The 17907-nt window shown below is 30.4% G+C and overlaps 1 protein-coding gene across 1 annotated transcript; it reads right to left on the minus strand.

The window, feature by feature from the left end:
- Window positions 1-10243: 10243 nt before the first annotated feature.
- On the minus strand, window positions 10244-11572 carry LOC136085037 (uncharacterized). Its single transcript, XM_065806398.1, has 2 exons — window positions 10559-11572; window positions 10244-10350 (listed from the first exon to the last, which is right to left on the minus strand). The coding sequence occupies exon 1, from the start codon at window positions 11544-11546 to the stop codon at window positions 10560-10562; it is 987 nt and encodes a 328-aa protein (XP_065662470.1). The 5' UTR covers window positions 11547-11572; the 3' UTR covers window positions 10244-10350; window position 10559.
- Window positions 11573-17907: the final 6335 nt, after the last annotated feature.

The raw sequence follows: 17907 nt of genomic DNA on the forward strand, positions 1-17907 counted from the left end.
GGGTTTGAGGAAAATGAAAGTTGACTTCATCAATCTAGTGAGTAAATTTGAAATGTTGGATTAGGTCACCTCTTTTCCTGCGATTCTTAAGTGATGTTAGTTTCAGCATTTGTAATCTTTTTTCATATGGTAGATGTTTTATCTCAGATATTGTTTGTGTTACACGCCTTTGAACTTTCTCTATCATCGCAATATCTTTTTTTAGGTGAGGAGACCAAACCTGTACTGTAAAATCTAGATGTGGACGAATGTAGGCAAAGTATAGTGTTTTCCATAAAACTAGTGTGCAGATACAAAAAGCTTTTTTGAGACAATTGAGCATTTGATTTGCAATTGAGACTGCTGTTTCGACTTGAGTTTTGACCTTTAAGTCATTGGAAACAATAAACCCAAGGTCTCGTTCAACTATCATTTCTTTCAATGTGCAACAGGTTCCATCTGACTGTTTTATTGTGTATGAGTGTGTTGACTGTTAATGTGTCTCACATGAATAACCCTGCATTTATTGTTGTTAAAAGGCATCAGCCAGTTGTGTGACCAGTCAACTATTTTATCTACGTCAGCTTGAAGAAAGGTGGCATCTTGCAGCGATTTGATGATTATAATAACTTTACCATCATCAGCATAAAGTTTTATATGGCGTACAATGTTGTCTGGGAAATCATAAATGAATAAGATGAAAAGCAGTGGACCAAGAACCAAACCCTGTGGCACACCGCTAATTAATGGGACCCACTCAGATGTTAATCCGTCTAATAATACTCTCTGTAGCCGACCATTTAACTATTTCTCAATCCATTTTAGCAGAGTGTCACTAATGCCATAAGCTCGCAGTTAGTGTAACAAACACCTGTGTGGGACTTTGTCAAATGCTTTGGCAAAGTCTGTATAAATAACATCTATGGGAAACTCTAGGTCAGGCTTGGTCGGGAAGCAGGAGCGATCGCTCTCGATTACTGACCACGGAAATAATATTCAGTTGCGAAAAACTGACCAGATTTTTTAGTCGTTTTGAGAGCATTTAAGTTTATGTTTAAAAAATTTTCTTTTATGGACATACATGGAAGCATATATAAACGAATGTTTTCAAAACTTCTGAACACATGGAAATATACATAATCTTCTGAATACATGGAAACATAACACATACCACTTATCATCAACTAAAGTAGATGGTATGTGTTCTGCAATAGATTTTTTGTAGATATTAACAAGTTGAAATTATCATTAACTGTATGACCTTCAAACATGGTATTCCAGTTGTTTCAAGCTATTTTGATAGAGATTGCATCGTAATCGGCTCGACTCCAGATTAAGTGTAGATTTGAGAGTTTTGGTGCTGTTTCTTTGAAATGAACAACTAATATACCTATAATAACTAATATAACTAATATAATATAAAAAGTTTTATAAAGTCAACTTGACTAGTGACGTTTTTTTTAATTAATAATATAATATTGTGCAAAATGCCCCTCTGCCTTAGAAAATAAGTAATTTTAATTAAAATCATTTAAAAAAAATTTTAGTAAGTTTTTTTTTAATGATTTTTTCTGTAAATAATGTCCATCATTTTTATATAACGTTTTTAAAACAAAATGTTGATTAGATAAAAACTTTATACACTTAGTCATTCCTCCTCATTTTTTTTTAGTCATCAAGGAACTTTTATTCTCTCAAGGAATTATCCAGATATATCTGTATAGTTCTTTCAGCTTTTAGTTTTTCCGGATTTCCAAAAAGTTTTCTGTGATAAAAAGTTAAAGTATATGTTTTTTAACCTTTTCAGTCAATACCATATAAAAATAACAAAAAGTTTCTGAAAAAGTTAAAATTTGCCCAATGTTTACCACATTTTTAAATAGATGACCCAATGATTTTTGTCTTTTTCATATATTTCAAGAAAGCATTTATTTTTGTTGTTCCACATACTTTTTCATCTTCTTTCAATTTTTTAATTCTGAACTTACAAAGATTTCTTTGCATTTCTACCACCTTCATGTTGCAAATAAATATATTGTGTACAAATATACCAATGTTGTTTGTATACTTGTTTGTATTGGCCTTTATAATTTACTCATATTTTGTATTAAATTGTATTATTTGTTATAGTTAGGTCAGGTCAGGTTTTCTTGTTCAATGCAATTTTTGATTAGTTGAGGCAAAAGTTGCTCATTGTGTCAAACCCTAATAAATTCAACAGTTTGTTGTTGAATTTATTAGGGTTTGAGGAAAATGAAAGTTGACTTCATCAATCTAGTGAGTAAATTTGAAATGTTGGATTAGGTCACCTCTTTTCCTGCGATTCTTAAGTGATGTTAGTTTCAGCATTTGTAATCTTTTTTCATATGGTAGATGTTTTATCTCAGATATTGTTTGTGTTACACGCCTTTGAACTTTCTCTATCATCGCAATATCTTTTTTTAGGTGAGGAGACCAAACCTGTACTGTAAAATCTAGATGTGGACGAATGTAGGCAAAGTATAGTGTTTTCCATAAAACTAGTGTGCAGATACAAAAAGCTTTTTTGAGACAATTGAGCATTTGATTTGCAATTGAGACTGCTGTTTCGACTTGAGTTTTGACCTTTAAGTCATTGGAAACAATAAACCCAAGGTCTCGTTCAACTATCATTTCTTTCAATGTGCAACAGGTTCCATCTGACTGTTTTATTGTGTATGAGTGTGTTGACTGTTAATGTGTCTCACATGAATAACCCTGCATTTATTGTTGTTAAAAGGCATCAGCCAGTTGTGTGACCAGTCAACTATTTTATCTACGTCAGCTTGAAGAAAGGTGGCATCTTGCAGCGATTTGATGATTATAATAACTTTACCATCATCAGCATAAAGTTTTATATGGCGTACAATGTTGTCTGGGAAATCATAAATGAATAAGATGAAAAGCAGTGGACCAAGAACCAAACCCTGTGGCACACCGCTAATTAATGGGACCCACTCAGATGTTAATCCGTCTAATAATACTCTCTGTAGCCGACCATTTAACTATTTCTCAATCCATTTTAGCAGAGTGTCACTAATGCCATAAGCTCGCAGTTAGTGTAACAAACACCTGTGTGGGACTTTGTCAAATGCTTTGGCAAAGTCTGTATAAATAACATCTATGGGAAACTCTAGGTCAGGCTTGGTCGGGAAGCAGGAGCGATCGCTCTCGATTACTGACCACGGAAATAATATTCAGTTGCGAAAAACTGACCAGATTTTTTAGTCGTTTTGAGAGCATTTAAGTTTATGTTTAAAAAATTTTCTTTTATGGACATACATGGAAGCATATATAAACGAATGTTTTCAAAACTTCTGAACACATGGAAATATACATAATCTTCTGAATACATGGAAACATAACACATACCACTTATCATCAACTAAAGTAGATGGTATGTGTTCTGCAATAGATTTTTTGTAGATATTAACAAGTTGAAATTATCATTAACTGTATGACCTTCAAACATGGTATTCCAGTTGTTTCAAGCTATTTTGATAGAGATTGCATCGTAATCGGCTCGACTCCAGATTAAGTGTAGATTTGAGAGTTTTGGTGCTGTTTCTTTGAAATGAACAACTAATATACCTATAATAACTAATATAACTAATATAATATAAAAAGTTTTATAAAGTCAACTTGACTAGTGACGTTTTTTTTAATTAATAATATAATATTGTGCAAAATGCCCCTCTGCCTTAGAAAATAAGTAATTTTAATTAAAATCATTTAAAAAAAATTTTAGTAAGTTTTTTTTTAATGATTTTTTCTGTAAATAATGTCCATCATTTTTATATAACGTTTTTAAAACAAAATGTTGATTAGATAAAAACTTTATACACTTAGTCATTCCTCCTCATTTTTTTTTAGTCATCAAGGAACTTTTATTCTCTCAAGGAATTATCCAGATATATCTGTATAGTTCTTTCAGCTTTTAGTTTTTCCGGATTTCCAAAAAGTTTTCTGTGATAAAAAGTTAAAGTATATGTTTTTTAACCTTTTCAGTCAATACCATATAAAAATAACAAAAAGTTTCTGAAAAAGTTAAAATTTGCCCAATGTTTACCACATTTTTAAATAGATGACCCAATGATTTTTGTCTTTTTCATATATTTCAAGAAAGCATTTATTTTTGTTGTTCCACATACTTTTTCATCTTCTTTCAATTTTTTAATTCTGAACTTACAAAGATTTCTTTGCATTTCTACCACCTTCATGTTGCAAATAAATATATTGTGTACAAATATACCAATGTTGTTTGTATACTTGTTTGTATTGGCCTTTATAATTTACTCATATTTTGTATTAAATTGTATTATTTGTTATAGTTAGGTCAGGTCAGGTTTTCTTGTTCAATGCAATTTTTGATTAGTTGAGGCAAAAGTTGCTCATTGTGTCAAACCCTAATAAATTCAACAGTTTGTTGTTGAATTTATTAGGGTTTGAGGAAAATGAAAGTTGACTTCATCAATCTAGTGAGTAAATTTGAAATGTTGGATTAGGTCACCTCTTTTCCTGCGATTCTTAAGTGATGTTAGTTTCAGCATTTGTAATCTTTTTTCATATGGTAGATGTTTTATCTCAGATATTGTTTGTGTTACACGCCTTTGAACTTTCTCTATCATCGCAATATCTTTTTTTAGGTGAGGAGACCAAACCTGTACTGTAAAATCTAGATGTGGACGAATGTAGGCAAAGTATAGTGTTTTCCATAAAACTAGTGTGCAGATACAAAAAGCTTTTTTGAGACAATTGAGCATTTGATTTGCAATTGAGACTGCTGTTTCGACTTGAGTTTTGACCTTTAAGTCATTGGAAACAATAAACCCAAGGTCTCGTTCAACTATCATTTCTTTCAATGTGCAACAGGTTCCATCTGACTGTTTTATTGTGTATGAGTGTGTTGACTGTTAATGTGTCTCACATGAATAACCCTGCATTTATTGTTGTTAAAAGGCATCAGCCAGTTGTGTGACCAGTCAACTATTTTATCTACGTCAGCTTGAAGAAAGGTGGCATCTTGCAGCGATTTGATGATTATAATAACTTTACCATCATCAGCATAAAGTTTTATATGGCGTACAATGTTGTCTGGGAAATCATAAATGAATAAGATGAAAAGCAGTGGACCAAGAACCAAACCCTGTGGCACACCGCTAATTAATGGGACCCACTCAGATGTTAATCCGTCTAATAATACTCTCTGTAGCCGACCATTTAACTATTTCTCAATCCATTTTAGCAGAGTGTCACTAATGCCATAAGCTCGCAGTTAGTGTAACAAACACTGTGTGGGACTTTGTCAAATGCTTTGGCAAAGTCTGTATAAATAACATCTATGGGAAACTCTAGGTCAGGCTTGGTCGGGAAGCAGGAGCGATCGCTCTCGATTACTGAGCCACGGAAATAATATTCAGTTGCAAAAACTGACCAGATTTTTTAGTCGTTTTGAGAGCATTTAAGTTTATGTTTAAAAAATTTTCTTTTATGGACATACATGGAAGCATATATAAACGAATGTTTTCAAAACTTCTGAACACATGGAAATATACATAATCTTCTGAATACATGGAAACATAACACATACCACTTATCATCAACTAAAGTAGATGGTATGTGTTCTGCAATAGATTTTTTGTAGATATTAACAAGTTGAAATTATCATTAACTGTATGACCTTCAAACATGGTATTCCAGTTGTTTCAAGCTATTTTGATAGAGATTGCATCGTAATCGGCTCGACTCCAGATTAAGTGTAGATTTGAGAGTTTTGGTGCTGTTTCTTTGAAATGAACAACTAATATACCGGTAATAACACAGTGTGATTGAACTATTTTTGTAAACCCAAGTGGGTCATCTTCTGAGACTTTTATGAACCTATCTGGATCATCACTAATAATCAAGTCAAGTGTTGATGATAGTTCAACGAGACTTGAATGAAGGTAAGTTAGAAATATTATTAGCTGTGTTAAGTTATTATCCTCTAAACAAGATTGGAACCTCAAATCTCGGGGGTATTCATCTATCATATGTCCAACGGTTGCAACTTTGCCATTTATTTCAATAGACTCATACATTATATATATATATATATATATATATATATATATATATATATATATATATATATATATATATATATATATATATATATATATATATATATATATATATATATATATCCTTGGGGTCGCGATCGCGTCACAAAACGAGTCACCATCTTTGTAAGGGGAAAACATTAAATAAAACGCGTTATTAGTGCGTTTTGTTTTAGGTTTTAACCCGGCGTTATAATATTGAAAACACTGAAAAAAGATATTAGTGAAAACTTTTGAAAATCACAAAGTTTTGTACAAACGATCGATAGCATGTCGTTATATGAATATTGCGATAAACTAGATTTTAAGGCGTTAGAAAGATATATTATAATGTTGGAAGTACTTGGTATAAAGCAATGCCCGTACAAGTTTGCTGCTGACAAATGGAAAGATAACCCATGAGAGTGGCCTCTGTATAATTATTTAATTCAAAGTCCGAAAGTTTTTTCACCGAGAGCAATCGAAAACTATTAGGCGTTGGAAGCATATAAGTACTTTGTTTCTGGTTGGGTACAGCCTTTATATCATATTGTTTTAAATTTTGGTCATGTTCTTTTGAAAAGCGAAGTAAAGCCCTCCTACAATACCAACAATTCTCCATATACTGCATGGGTTGCTCTTACAAAAAATGGATAAGTAGTTTCTAGCCACTGTAATTGCATGGCAAGGTTAGTAAATGTGATATACTTAAATATTTTTATTTACAGTTTGAAAGCTATTACTATTTATCTTTATGCTCTATTAAAACAGTAAAATTTTAGTAGAATTCTTTTACAACATCTAGTAGATTTCTTCAAAAGTTTGTCATAATATAGTTGAATTCTACAAGAGTTCTACTGTTCTAGAACATAGCAAAACAATAATCAGTTAAACTTTTAATGATTATTTGTACAAGTTCTAATATTTATCTATAGTTATTAATACAATTTTTTAGACTCGGTGAAACATGCTCACATGTGGCTGCAATTCTTTTCAAAATCGAAGCAGCTGTCCAATTAGGAATAATTTCTAAAACCTGCACTGATGTACCATATAAATGGAACCAAATAATTACACGTGATGTAAAACCTGCTCCAATCACAGGAATAAATTTCTATAGCGATAAGGCTAAGTGCAAGCTACAACTTAGGATGCGAGAACCTGTTGTTGCGGTAAATGTTTTTGCACAACTTTTTTATTCATATTATTACAAATATATTATTTTTATTCATATTATTACAAATATAAATATTCAAGTTTTTAGAAAAAAGCTTGGTTTTTCTATTTTTAAGATATATAATTAAGATTTTTATTGTTTATTTATATTGTAGAGATTTATATTTTTTTAAATAGGCATTAGCAGAAGATCAAAATCATTTTTTGAAGTCTCTTGAACAAAGTAACCCAAAAATTGCTGTATTGTCATTGTTTAAAGGTTTTCAAACCCCATTTTTAAATTCAAATGTTAATCAATTGACTTTAAAACCTAAAAAGTAAAAAGTGGAAGAATAACTGGCTTCTGTATTTATGATGTTATGCGAGCATCTCTTAAAGCTCCATCAAAATCTTTAGTTTTAAAGATAAAAAAACCTAACTTTTCTTCAATAAATACTCCTTCCTTATTATGGGGAAAAGAAAAGGAAGAAATTGCTCTAGCGGAATATATAAACATTTGCTCAGTAGATGGTTATGTAACTGAATCAATTTGTTTATCTCCTACAATGGTTCATAAAGATTTTGAAGTCATTCATATCGGTTTTTATGTTTGTCAACAAAAACCATGGTTGGGAGTCTCACCAGATGGCTTTGCTTTTTATTCGTGTTGTGGTTATGCTGCCATAGAAGTTAAATGCCCTTACAGTTTGAAAGAAAAAGGGTTATCAGGTGCTATAAACAGTAACAGGTTTTACATAAAAACACAAAATTCAAAATATTATTTGGATTCATCCCATTATTATTATGCACAAATTCAATGTAAAATTTTTATTTTGGAGGTAAACTATTGTGATTTGATTGTTTGGACACCAACAGAATTTGTTGTGTGCAGAATTAAAAAGAATCTAGATTTTATTGAAAACATAATAGTAAAAAGTCACAGTTTCTGGAGAGAAGTCATCCTCCCTGAATTAATGACACGCAGGATAGAAAATGCTAAACTTAGTTATTGCATATGTAACAATGAACAAGTGAACACTTCAACTGAAAATGATGGAGATATGGTGGGTTGTGATAAGTGTGATCAGTGGTTTCATTTAAAATGTTTAAAACTTAAAAGACTTCCAACTTCAAAAGTTTGGTATTGCCAAAAATGCAAAAATGACATTAAAAGTAAATATTTATATTTTATAATTGCTTGTATTTTTTTATATTGAAAACAAATTATATAACTAAAGAAATTTTTTATAATCTTAATAGTTTATTTCAGGAAGTAACAAATTTGTGTGCGATGTGATGGTGCATTCTAAGAAAAGAAATCAAGATTTATGCTAAGGTGCTGCGCTACTTATAAAAAACGGTTATTTTTATAGCCACATTATATTAAAAACATTATAACATACAATTTAATTGGTAAAGCTTGGTATGGTAAACTTTATAGTTAAATTTCACATATAATTTTTTAAGATTAAAAATAAAGCAAATTAATAAAAAAATATATATATATATATTAAATGGGCTGTTACTTTCAGTTATAGTTTATTTATAACACCTAAACAAATTTAAGAAAAATAATTCTATTATTTTTACTATGGTGCAGGATGGCCCAGAACATGCGTAAGTAGGCAAAAAATTTTTGCCTAGTTACGCATGTTCTGGGCCACCCTGAGATTTTTGAGACTAAATATTTAAGATATGACACTTACAAGCATTATGCAAACTCCAAACTTAAGTATGCTCCTGCTTATATAAAAATGTTTGCAAAAAGTTGCAGTGGTTGGAGACTAGAAACAAGAATATCCCAAATGTGGGGAAAATGACTTAATAAACTTTATTTTCCACTACAAAATTCTAAATTTAAATTCATGGATTGGTTTTTAATTTTTTTTTTTTTTTACTTTTAATAAAAGATTTGACCAATTTACAACCCCTTCATTTTGGGGAGAGTGGAAACTTTACAGGTTATGTCTGTGTCAAACACTTAAGGACTTTATTTTTATTACTTTAAGTTTAAAACCTATTTATGAATTTAGGTATAGTGTAGATAACTTTTAGGTTAGTAAGATAACTTTTGTTCCCAGACTCCAAATTTTATTAACCTGGAGTTCTTGAGTCTCCATGAAGCTTAAAAATTAACTAACAGATTTAAAAAAGTGATTACTTGGGAAGGGTTATAGACATGGGCTCCTTAATTTTAAAAGCCTCTACTTTAATAAACAAATAAATCTCCAATTTTGGTAAAAGATCTTGATTTCAATTAATTAATTACCCCTTCAATCTAAAATTTTTTTATAAATATCCAACCCCTCTTAACTATTGACTCCATCTCCCAAAACAAAAAATATATATGAAAAAAACAAAAATTAAAATAGAGTAGAGACTCTCGAGTCCTTAATACAACGGGGGGAGGTTGAAGGGAATGGAATTTTAAGTCTATATGTAATAAACGGGGGTGGAGGGAATTACAATATAAGTATTTTTATAAAAAAATCAATTTAGAAATCCAAACTAATATTTTTTACAAAACACGCATTAAACTATTTAAATCTAGCGTGGCTTGCGGTCAAATGTAAATGTCAAATTAAAAAACCCCTACCCATTTATTAATTTTAAAGGAATGTAAATTTGTTTCAAGATTTTCTATACTTTAAAAATCACCTGTTTATTAAATTTTAAAAATTTCTGGAAAACTTCTTGTTATTAAGATCTTCCCTGTTTATTAGCATAAAAAATGTAAACCTATTGACTATTCCGCTCCCCCCCCCCCCTCTAAATCTATGCGAATTAAAACATATCTCCGCCCATCAAAACAATTACAATTTTTTAAAGCTATTTAACCACCCTTTAACTAGGTAGGTGACATAGGCAAAGGAGTCAAAATCAGAGGTTTCCCATAATTCTTGATTTTAAAAATTATATAAATAACCCGTCCAAAAGAAAAAACGTAACATTTTAAGATTTTGAAAAACTCTATAAAATATATATTTCAAATGCATAATTAAAGTTCATGCTATAATATTTTTAATAATATGTGGCTATGAAAATAGCCGTTTTTAAAAGTTGCAATTAATTTGCTCAGCACCATTCTTGGTTTATGATCCATGATATCCATCGGTAACTAAATAATTAAAAATAAAGATAATTATAGGTTTTATTATTATGACAGATTAATATAATAAAATAAAACTTTTAAAACAAGTCTTGATGAATTTTCAATAATTTTTTTTTTAATTGATTAACTTTTCAAAAACAAGATTTACATAAACTAAAATAATAATTAAAAACGACTTTTATATATATTTAAAATAATAGTTACAAATGCATACATTATTTAAATACTATACTTTCACCCAAATTAGTAAGAGCAGCACAAACCACGACAACTTTATCACAGCTTGCTTGAATTAAACATAATGCTTCCTCTTTTATATTTTTTACAGTTCGAATTGGCAAAACACCTTTTAAGATAGTATATCGATTTTTTATGAGTCCAATTACTCTCTCAATATGAATTCTAACTGATGCTATTTTCCTAGATGTTTCAACCTCATCTGCAGAGAGTTGTAATTTATTCCTTGTGAATGCTGGAATTAAAAGCTCAGAACTAGAATTTGCAGCAAAATCATCTTGTAGGGTAAAACCTCTATCAGCTAAAATTTGATCACCTGGACAATGGTATTTCAAAGATGTAAAATTTGATTCACGGACAATCTGATTGTCAGAAGCTCTTCCACCCCAACATTTTGAAACAAAATTGATAACACCTAATGGTGTACATGAAATAAATACCTTTAAAGTGCTGTGTTTTTTATAGTTACTGTAACATTGAGCTTTTGCCAAAAATGGCCCAGGTGATTCAATATATATCTCAAAACAGTCAATAACACAAGTTAATCTAGGAAACTTTGACTTAAATACTGGTGGGATTGTATCAAAAATATGCTCCCTGCACTCCATTCTAATTAAAAATAATAATTTCTCTGCCATCACATCTAACCACTTCCAAAAATATTTTATAGCTGAAGTTTTGCAAATATTACATATATGAGCTAACATTTTAAAAGTAATATTATGGCGCAGCTTAACAATAGTTAATATTATTTGGTCCTCCATATTTTCTTTGCTTGTTAGTTGATTATTTTCATAACCTTTGCAAAGATAGTTCGTTAAATGTATAAAAACTTCAAGTTTAAGACCAGTCAACATAATACAACTTTGAGGGTTCACTCTCAAGGCCTGGGAGGAACAGGAAGAAATGTAATTTGACTGTTGTCTGTCATTTAATATTTTAATTTCAGCTCGTAGACTATCCATTTCAGCATAAATACTTACACGCTCACTCTCCATTAATTGAGATTTTACAAATTAGTTGAAGATGACAAGCAAACAAGTGGTATTTCATTAACTTCCATTGAGGAGCATTTTAATGTTGAATCCACTGAAAGGGAAGAAACAATTTTCTGCTTTTTATTAGACAAATATTGTATTTCAGGTTTATTGAAAGCTGAAAACAATGTAGGAATGTAATCTGGATCATTTAATGCATTTTTCTTTTCACCTAATAGAAATAATTTATAATTTTTAGACTTTACTAACATATATATATATATATATATATATATATATATATATATATATATATATATATATATATATATATATATATATATATATAAGCATATATATTATATATATATATATATATATATATATATATATATATATATATATATATATATATATATAAGCTATATATATATATATATATATATATATATATATATATATATATATATATATATATATATATATATATATATATGTTCGATTCCCACCACGTCCCTGGTAGTACCGCGCTCAACTTGTTTCTCCGCGCAGCGGCCTTGTTCGTCAAGGTTCGTGTTTCGAAGCTATAGAGTTGAGAGAGGGTGATAACCACAAGTAGCCTCCTCATCTGTAGTGGCCTTCTCGGCTTTGGGGAGGTGAATTATTTAAAAAAAAAAAAAAAAAATATATATATATATATATATACATATATATATATACATATATATATATATATATATATATATATATATATATATATATATATATATATATATATATATTATATAAGTTGTTTCAAACATACCAGAAATAAAATGTTTCGAACAGACATAATGAAATCTTGACTTTGGTGACCATAGCTTGTTTTTAATAATATTCCCTTCTTTGTCAATATCATTACGACTAATTGCTTCAATCCAAAGTTTACGACGTAATTGATCTTTTGGTATCAAATAATATTTTAGCTCTGGAGAAGTTTTAATATTGCTTGAACATCCCAAAGCACAGCAACTCTTATTAAGAGATTATTTTGGTTTCCAATAAGAAACTATATATACATCACTTTTCTTTTTTTTAATGCCAACAATTCTGCCATAATATACATCCTGGGTGTTAGTGGCATTATCGAACCACATGTGGCAAATACTTCTTCCAATAGAAGCTCCAATAAGAATTTCTTTGATATCTGAGGCCTCATTATTTTCTAGGTCAGGAAACATTTCTTTTACCTGATCAGGCATGCAGTTTTTTAATATTTTTTCTACATTTTTGCGTTCTTTGTTTTCTTTTTTCTGAATTTTATCTGCTATTTGTTTTATCAATTCTAACTTCAGGTCATTATGACATTGCATATTTGTAAACCGCTTTTTTCTGGCATTAGAGATAGCCCATAATATCAACTTGTTTTGAATATCATTTGGCTTTTTGCATAGCAGTGCAGTTGTTTTATTTTTGCAAGCACGAAGTTTTGAAGAAAGAAAACAAAGAATGGCATTTGGAGCTTTGTGCTTTGCAGCGCTAAACATACCCATAAGTTCTTCTGAATCAATGTTGTGAAGCCTAGCTGACTTAGTCTGGTCTTTAAGGTGATCATTAGAACTCATTTCAAATTGCCGCTTGTACTGCCTGTCAATGACGCTAATAACTGCATTAAGGCAGTCAGCTAATGCTTTACTCATTTCATCAGTTACTGGGGAAAAGCTGATTATTGAATCAAAAACTACATCTTCAATATCATTACCAAAGAAATCAGTTTTTCGTTTAAGTAGAGATAAAAGTTTCTTGCTGCTCTCAATAAGAGTGTTCCGAACATCTTTTACTATCTGAATGCCAGATATGTAGTCAAGTCCCATACCTGGTGCAATATAAAATTTTGTCATCCAAGGACCAGAAAGTAGTTTTCCAATTAAAGCTAAAACACACAACTCACGGACACCTAAGGTGAAAAAGTGAATTAGTAACAAAGAAAATCTTTGTTTATAATAGTCTTTACTCCCCGTTAATCTTGCAAGTGCCATTACTATTTGTAATTTGTATTTGTAACTATATTTGTAATTAATTCTATACCCTATAATATTGTGTAGCACTTTATCAAATGAACTGAACAGGTATAAAAAAGAAAAAAAATACCTGTTTCAGATGTAAAGTCTTGAAATAAACTATTTCGCAGACCTCCGCATAACGCCAAGCCAGAACACAGAAATATCTTCAATATAGCATAATGATGGATTAAAATACCACATGTGTGAAAAAGCATATGTAGTCTGTTGCCTCTATAGCGTGGTAGCAATCCTCTGGGCAATTCGTGTTGGTCCAAAAAGGTTACAAAACCTTTTGGATCACCTATGAATATCATAAAGAAGCTCATTTTGGCAATTGTAAGAAGAGTGTGAAATAAAAACATGCACTAATTATAATATAATTAGTGAATGTTTCTGAATAAAATTTTGAGTTAAAATGAATAATTCATTTTAACTCAAAATTTTGTTCAGAAAACTAAATATATTTAAGTAAAAGAATGATTTAGATTAGTTAGAGTACCTTTTGCATCCTTGTAGCGAAGTTTGTTCAGCTGTACAACAATGTTTGCTGCAATGCAGTCTCTTCCAAAAAGTTTCCCTTTTGAAGTCTCTAATGCTTTAAGTGAAGATTTACAAGAGCTAGTCATTGTGTCTAAAGGGTGAAGGTGACAGTTTAGTTCATTTAATGATTTCTGCCAAACAAGGTTTAACTTTGCGATTGTTGCATGGTTTGTTGCAACTCTATCACTCATTGTATTTGTTATGTTCCCAACAATAGTGCTTCTTACGTCAGTATATTTGAGTTGATAGAAATCACTATATAACTTAGCAAGATTATCAATAGACTTTGTAATATGACTCTGATAGTCATAAGCTGTACCTCCAGAAAGTTGATCAATAGCTACAACCATACATACTGATTCCGTTGTCAAGTGCACAGCATTTATATGAACACCCTCCTGGGTTGTTGCATCAAAACCAAGTGTCAGATCTTTTGTTGTAAATGCTATCTCAGCAGCCTGTAAGTCTGAAAGCACACCAAGCTCACGCATCATTTGTTTTACAGTTGTACGATGTGGAATTTGACTAAATCGATAGCCAGTATGTTCCCCAATTTTACGGAGCAGAGATGGCACACTTTGTGTAGGAACTTGGCACACAAGCATGTCATATATAAGTCTCCTAATATCTGCTGAGTAGCATTTTTCATTTTTGGTGTTTTGTGTTACTTGCTTAATTTCCTCCAACTCTTCCTGTAAATTCTGAATTTCATTTTGCAGTACAAGAATTGCAGAATTTTTTTCAGCAAGTTGTTGGCTTAACATTGCCATTTGATAAGAAAACTTTCTTTGCGTGGATGTCAACTGTTGTTTCAAACAAAAAATTTGATTTTGAAGTTTTTTCAACTGTAAATTCAAAAACTTTTCTTTTAATTTTTTTCTAAGTTGAGAAATTATCTTTTCCTTACGAGTAATAACTTGATTTAGATATTTAAATCTGTATGCTCTAGCTTTTGCCTTATCTTTTAAACCTTTAATATCCTCTTTATGCTTTCTCTTCTTAATTGCCATTTCGTTTGCCAAAATGGTTAATCTCTTTCTCATAACCTTTTTTCTGGGACTCAACTGGTCAGCTCTCAAACTGGATAGTGGTTCATGAGAAGAGGTTTTTAAAGTAGGACGAGATAAAGGAGATAAGTGATCACTATTCGATACAGATGAAACACTGATTTGTTGAGAAGAAAATGAAGAACATGTAGGAAAGTCAATTGAGGTTGCAATTGATTGGGATGTTTGTGCCACAGCAGATGTTGTTTATTTGGTATGCAAAGAGCATGTTGCAGATGTCAACAAATGGTTTCGAATTTCGTGAAAAATGGTTTACAAAGACTTTTGATGTTCTAACTAGTTGCTGAATCTGACTTATACAAATTTTGATGTTAAAATACTTACCGATTAGTTCTACAGTTACTTTATATGAATCGTTGTTAGTTGCAAATATATGCAGTACATGTCCATTTCTACAGCCAATATTTAAATGAGCTGGTATTGGAAAATTACAAGCTAAATAAGTTTTAGCTTTACCATAAAATAGATTTGTTTTCTTCTGAGGTCCCATGATGCACTAAATTAAATTCAACAACCATAATACTACTATTTAATTGGGTCAGCTATTAATCATAATTAAAAATTTTTAAAAATTACAATTAATCTATAAAAATTTTTTTTAAATATATGTATAATTTTTATATATCATATATAGCTTAAGGTGGCTATATGGTAAATTATGGGTATGGAAAAAGCTGAGAAAATGCTGTTTTTGTTTTTAATGAATTTTACGCAGAACCATCATAAAATAGTGTTATATAATTTTAATTTTAACATTTTAAATTTTATTTTGCAGAATTTTGCCTTTAAACTAATTTTGGTGTGTGAAAAGAGTTAGCCATCAAAAAAAAAAATTAATATATAACCACCGTAATTATACTTGTTAGTTTTTGTGTACATCATTTAACAAATTAAAAAAAAGAAAACCCAAATATCCTTAGTAGTAAAAGGCTATTAAAAAAAAAGTTTGTATAACAGTTCTTATAAAATATATCATTATAATGAAAAAAAAATCAAAAATACTGAATTCTCCAATGTCAAAAACCGCCCCTCCCCCTAACACAATGTAACGGAAGTGGAAATACATACCTCCACTGCGCGGAACAATAGGGTATGTGGTCATGAATATTTTTTGATGAAATTTGGCAGGCACATAGAAAATAGATCTATACAGTTGCCTGAAAAATTTTAAATGTGTACCAACATGCCTTCAATATAAATGCACCTCCGGAACAGAAACAAAATTTTAAAACCGAATGAAAATCACTGATAACTGTAAAAAAAAAAACAGAATTTATAACAAAAAGTAACAGTAATAACAGCAGAAACAGTTTTATAAAGTGTAACAGTAACAGTAACACTAAAAGAGGTGGAAATGGTACCTCCACTGGGTCGAAAAATACGGTACGTGGTCATGAATATTTTTTAATGAAATTTGGCAAGCACATAGAAAATAGATCTATACAGTTGACTGAAAAATTTCAAATATGTACCAACATGCCTTCGATATCAATGCAGTGCCAGAACAGGAACGAAATTTTAAATAGCAATAAAAAAACTGAAAAATTTATTACTCGTAAAAAAAAACCATAATTTATTCAAGATAAAACATTCTACTTTTCTAATAAAGTCTAAGCTGATATAAAATTCTAAAAAAAAAGACAAATAAATACATCTTTACCACACCGACTTCGAGCACGCTGTGAAAAAAAAAGTAACAGTTTTTAACTTTGAAATCGGTGCCGTAAAAAGCCCGATACGCACGTACCTACTCTTAGGCATTTTTAAAAACTTGACTTGGTGTTTTTTTATTTTAGAGCCGGGTTAAGTCATAAAACAAAACGCGCTAATAACGCGTTTTGCTCAATATTTTCCCCCTACAAAGATGGTAACACGTTTTGTGACGCGATCGCGACCCCAAGGATATATATAAAATTAAAACAACATTAGACAATGTTGTTTTGTCCTTTAGGACTCTTCAGTAATGCAATGATTTTTTATTTTTAAGAAAATCTTAGCAATTAGAAAATCTAGCAACTAAAAAACTGTTTTAAAGCAGTTTAAAACATTTGTTGTGTCATGCCAAAGAGCTAAAACTACAGAGTAGTGGGCCAGTATTATGCAAACACCGATGACACATCTTATAAGTATGTGCTCGTAAGAGTACTCAACACTAATGAAGATTTTCTGAAAGTCTCAATAGCCTAATTTCTGAGATAAAATACGAGATTTGAAAACCTGAAAATGATGGGTTATGTTTATACACACCATAACCCATCATTTTCATATTTTTAATTTTTTAATAGTAGTTTCTAGCAATGGTAAACAGACAATTGCTTTCTGAAGAATTTTTTTGGTGGATAGATTTGGAAGTTATGATTACGATTAGATATCGGAGCAGCACAATAAGAAGAAAACCATATAGAAGAGTGAGATTTGACTAGAAATTATTGAGATGAAATAAAAGATTCCATGCTAGCCTATATCCATGAGGTTACTTAAGAAGCACATCTGTCAGCAGGAAGACAAAAAAATTTTACCTAAGGGCCATCGCAAAAAAAATCAAGGTCAGAATCCCAGTTAGATTTTAAGGTAGTTTTATTATTTTTTCAATTAACGCATTAGTTTTTTTTTTAGATTCTCAAACATTGATCAGGAATGCTTAGAAAGCAAAATAAAAAAGTATAGAGATGATTTTCTTAACAACTATTATGAACCAAA

Source organism: Hydra vulgaris, chromosome 09 (assembly GCF_038396675.1).
Source record: "Hydra vulgaris chromosome 09, alternate assembly HydraT2T_AEP".
NCBI lineage: Eukaryota > Metazoa > Cnidaria > Hydrozoa > Anthoathecata > Hydridae > Hydra > Hydra vulgaris.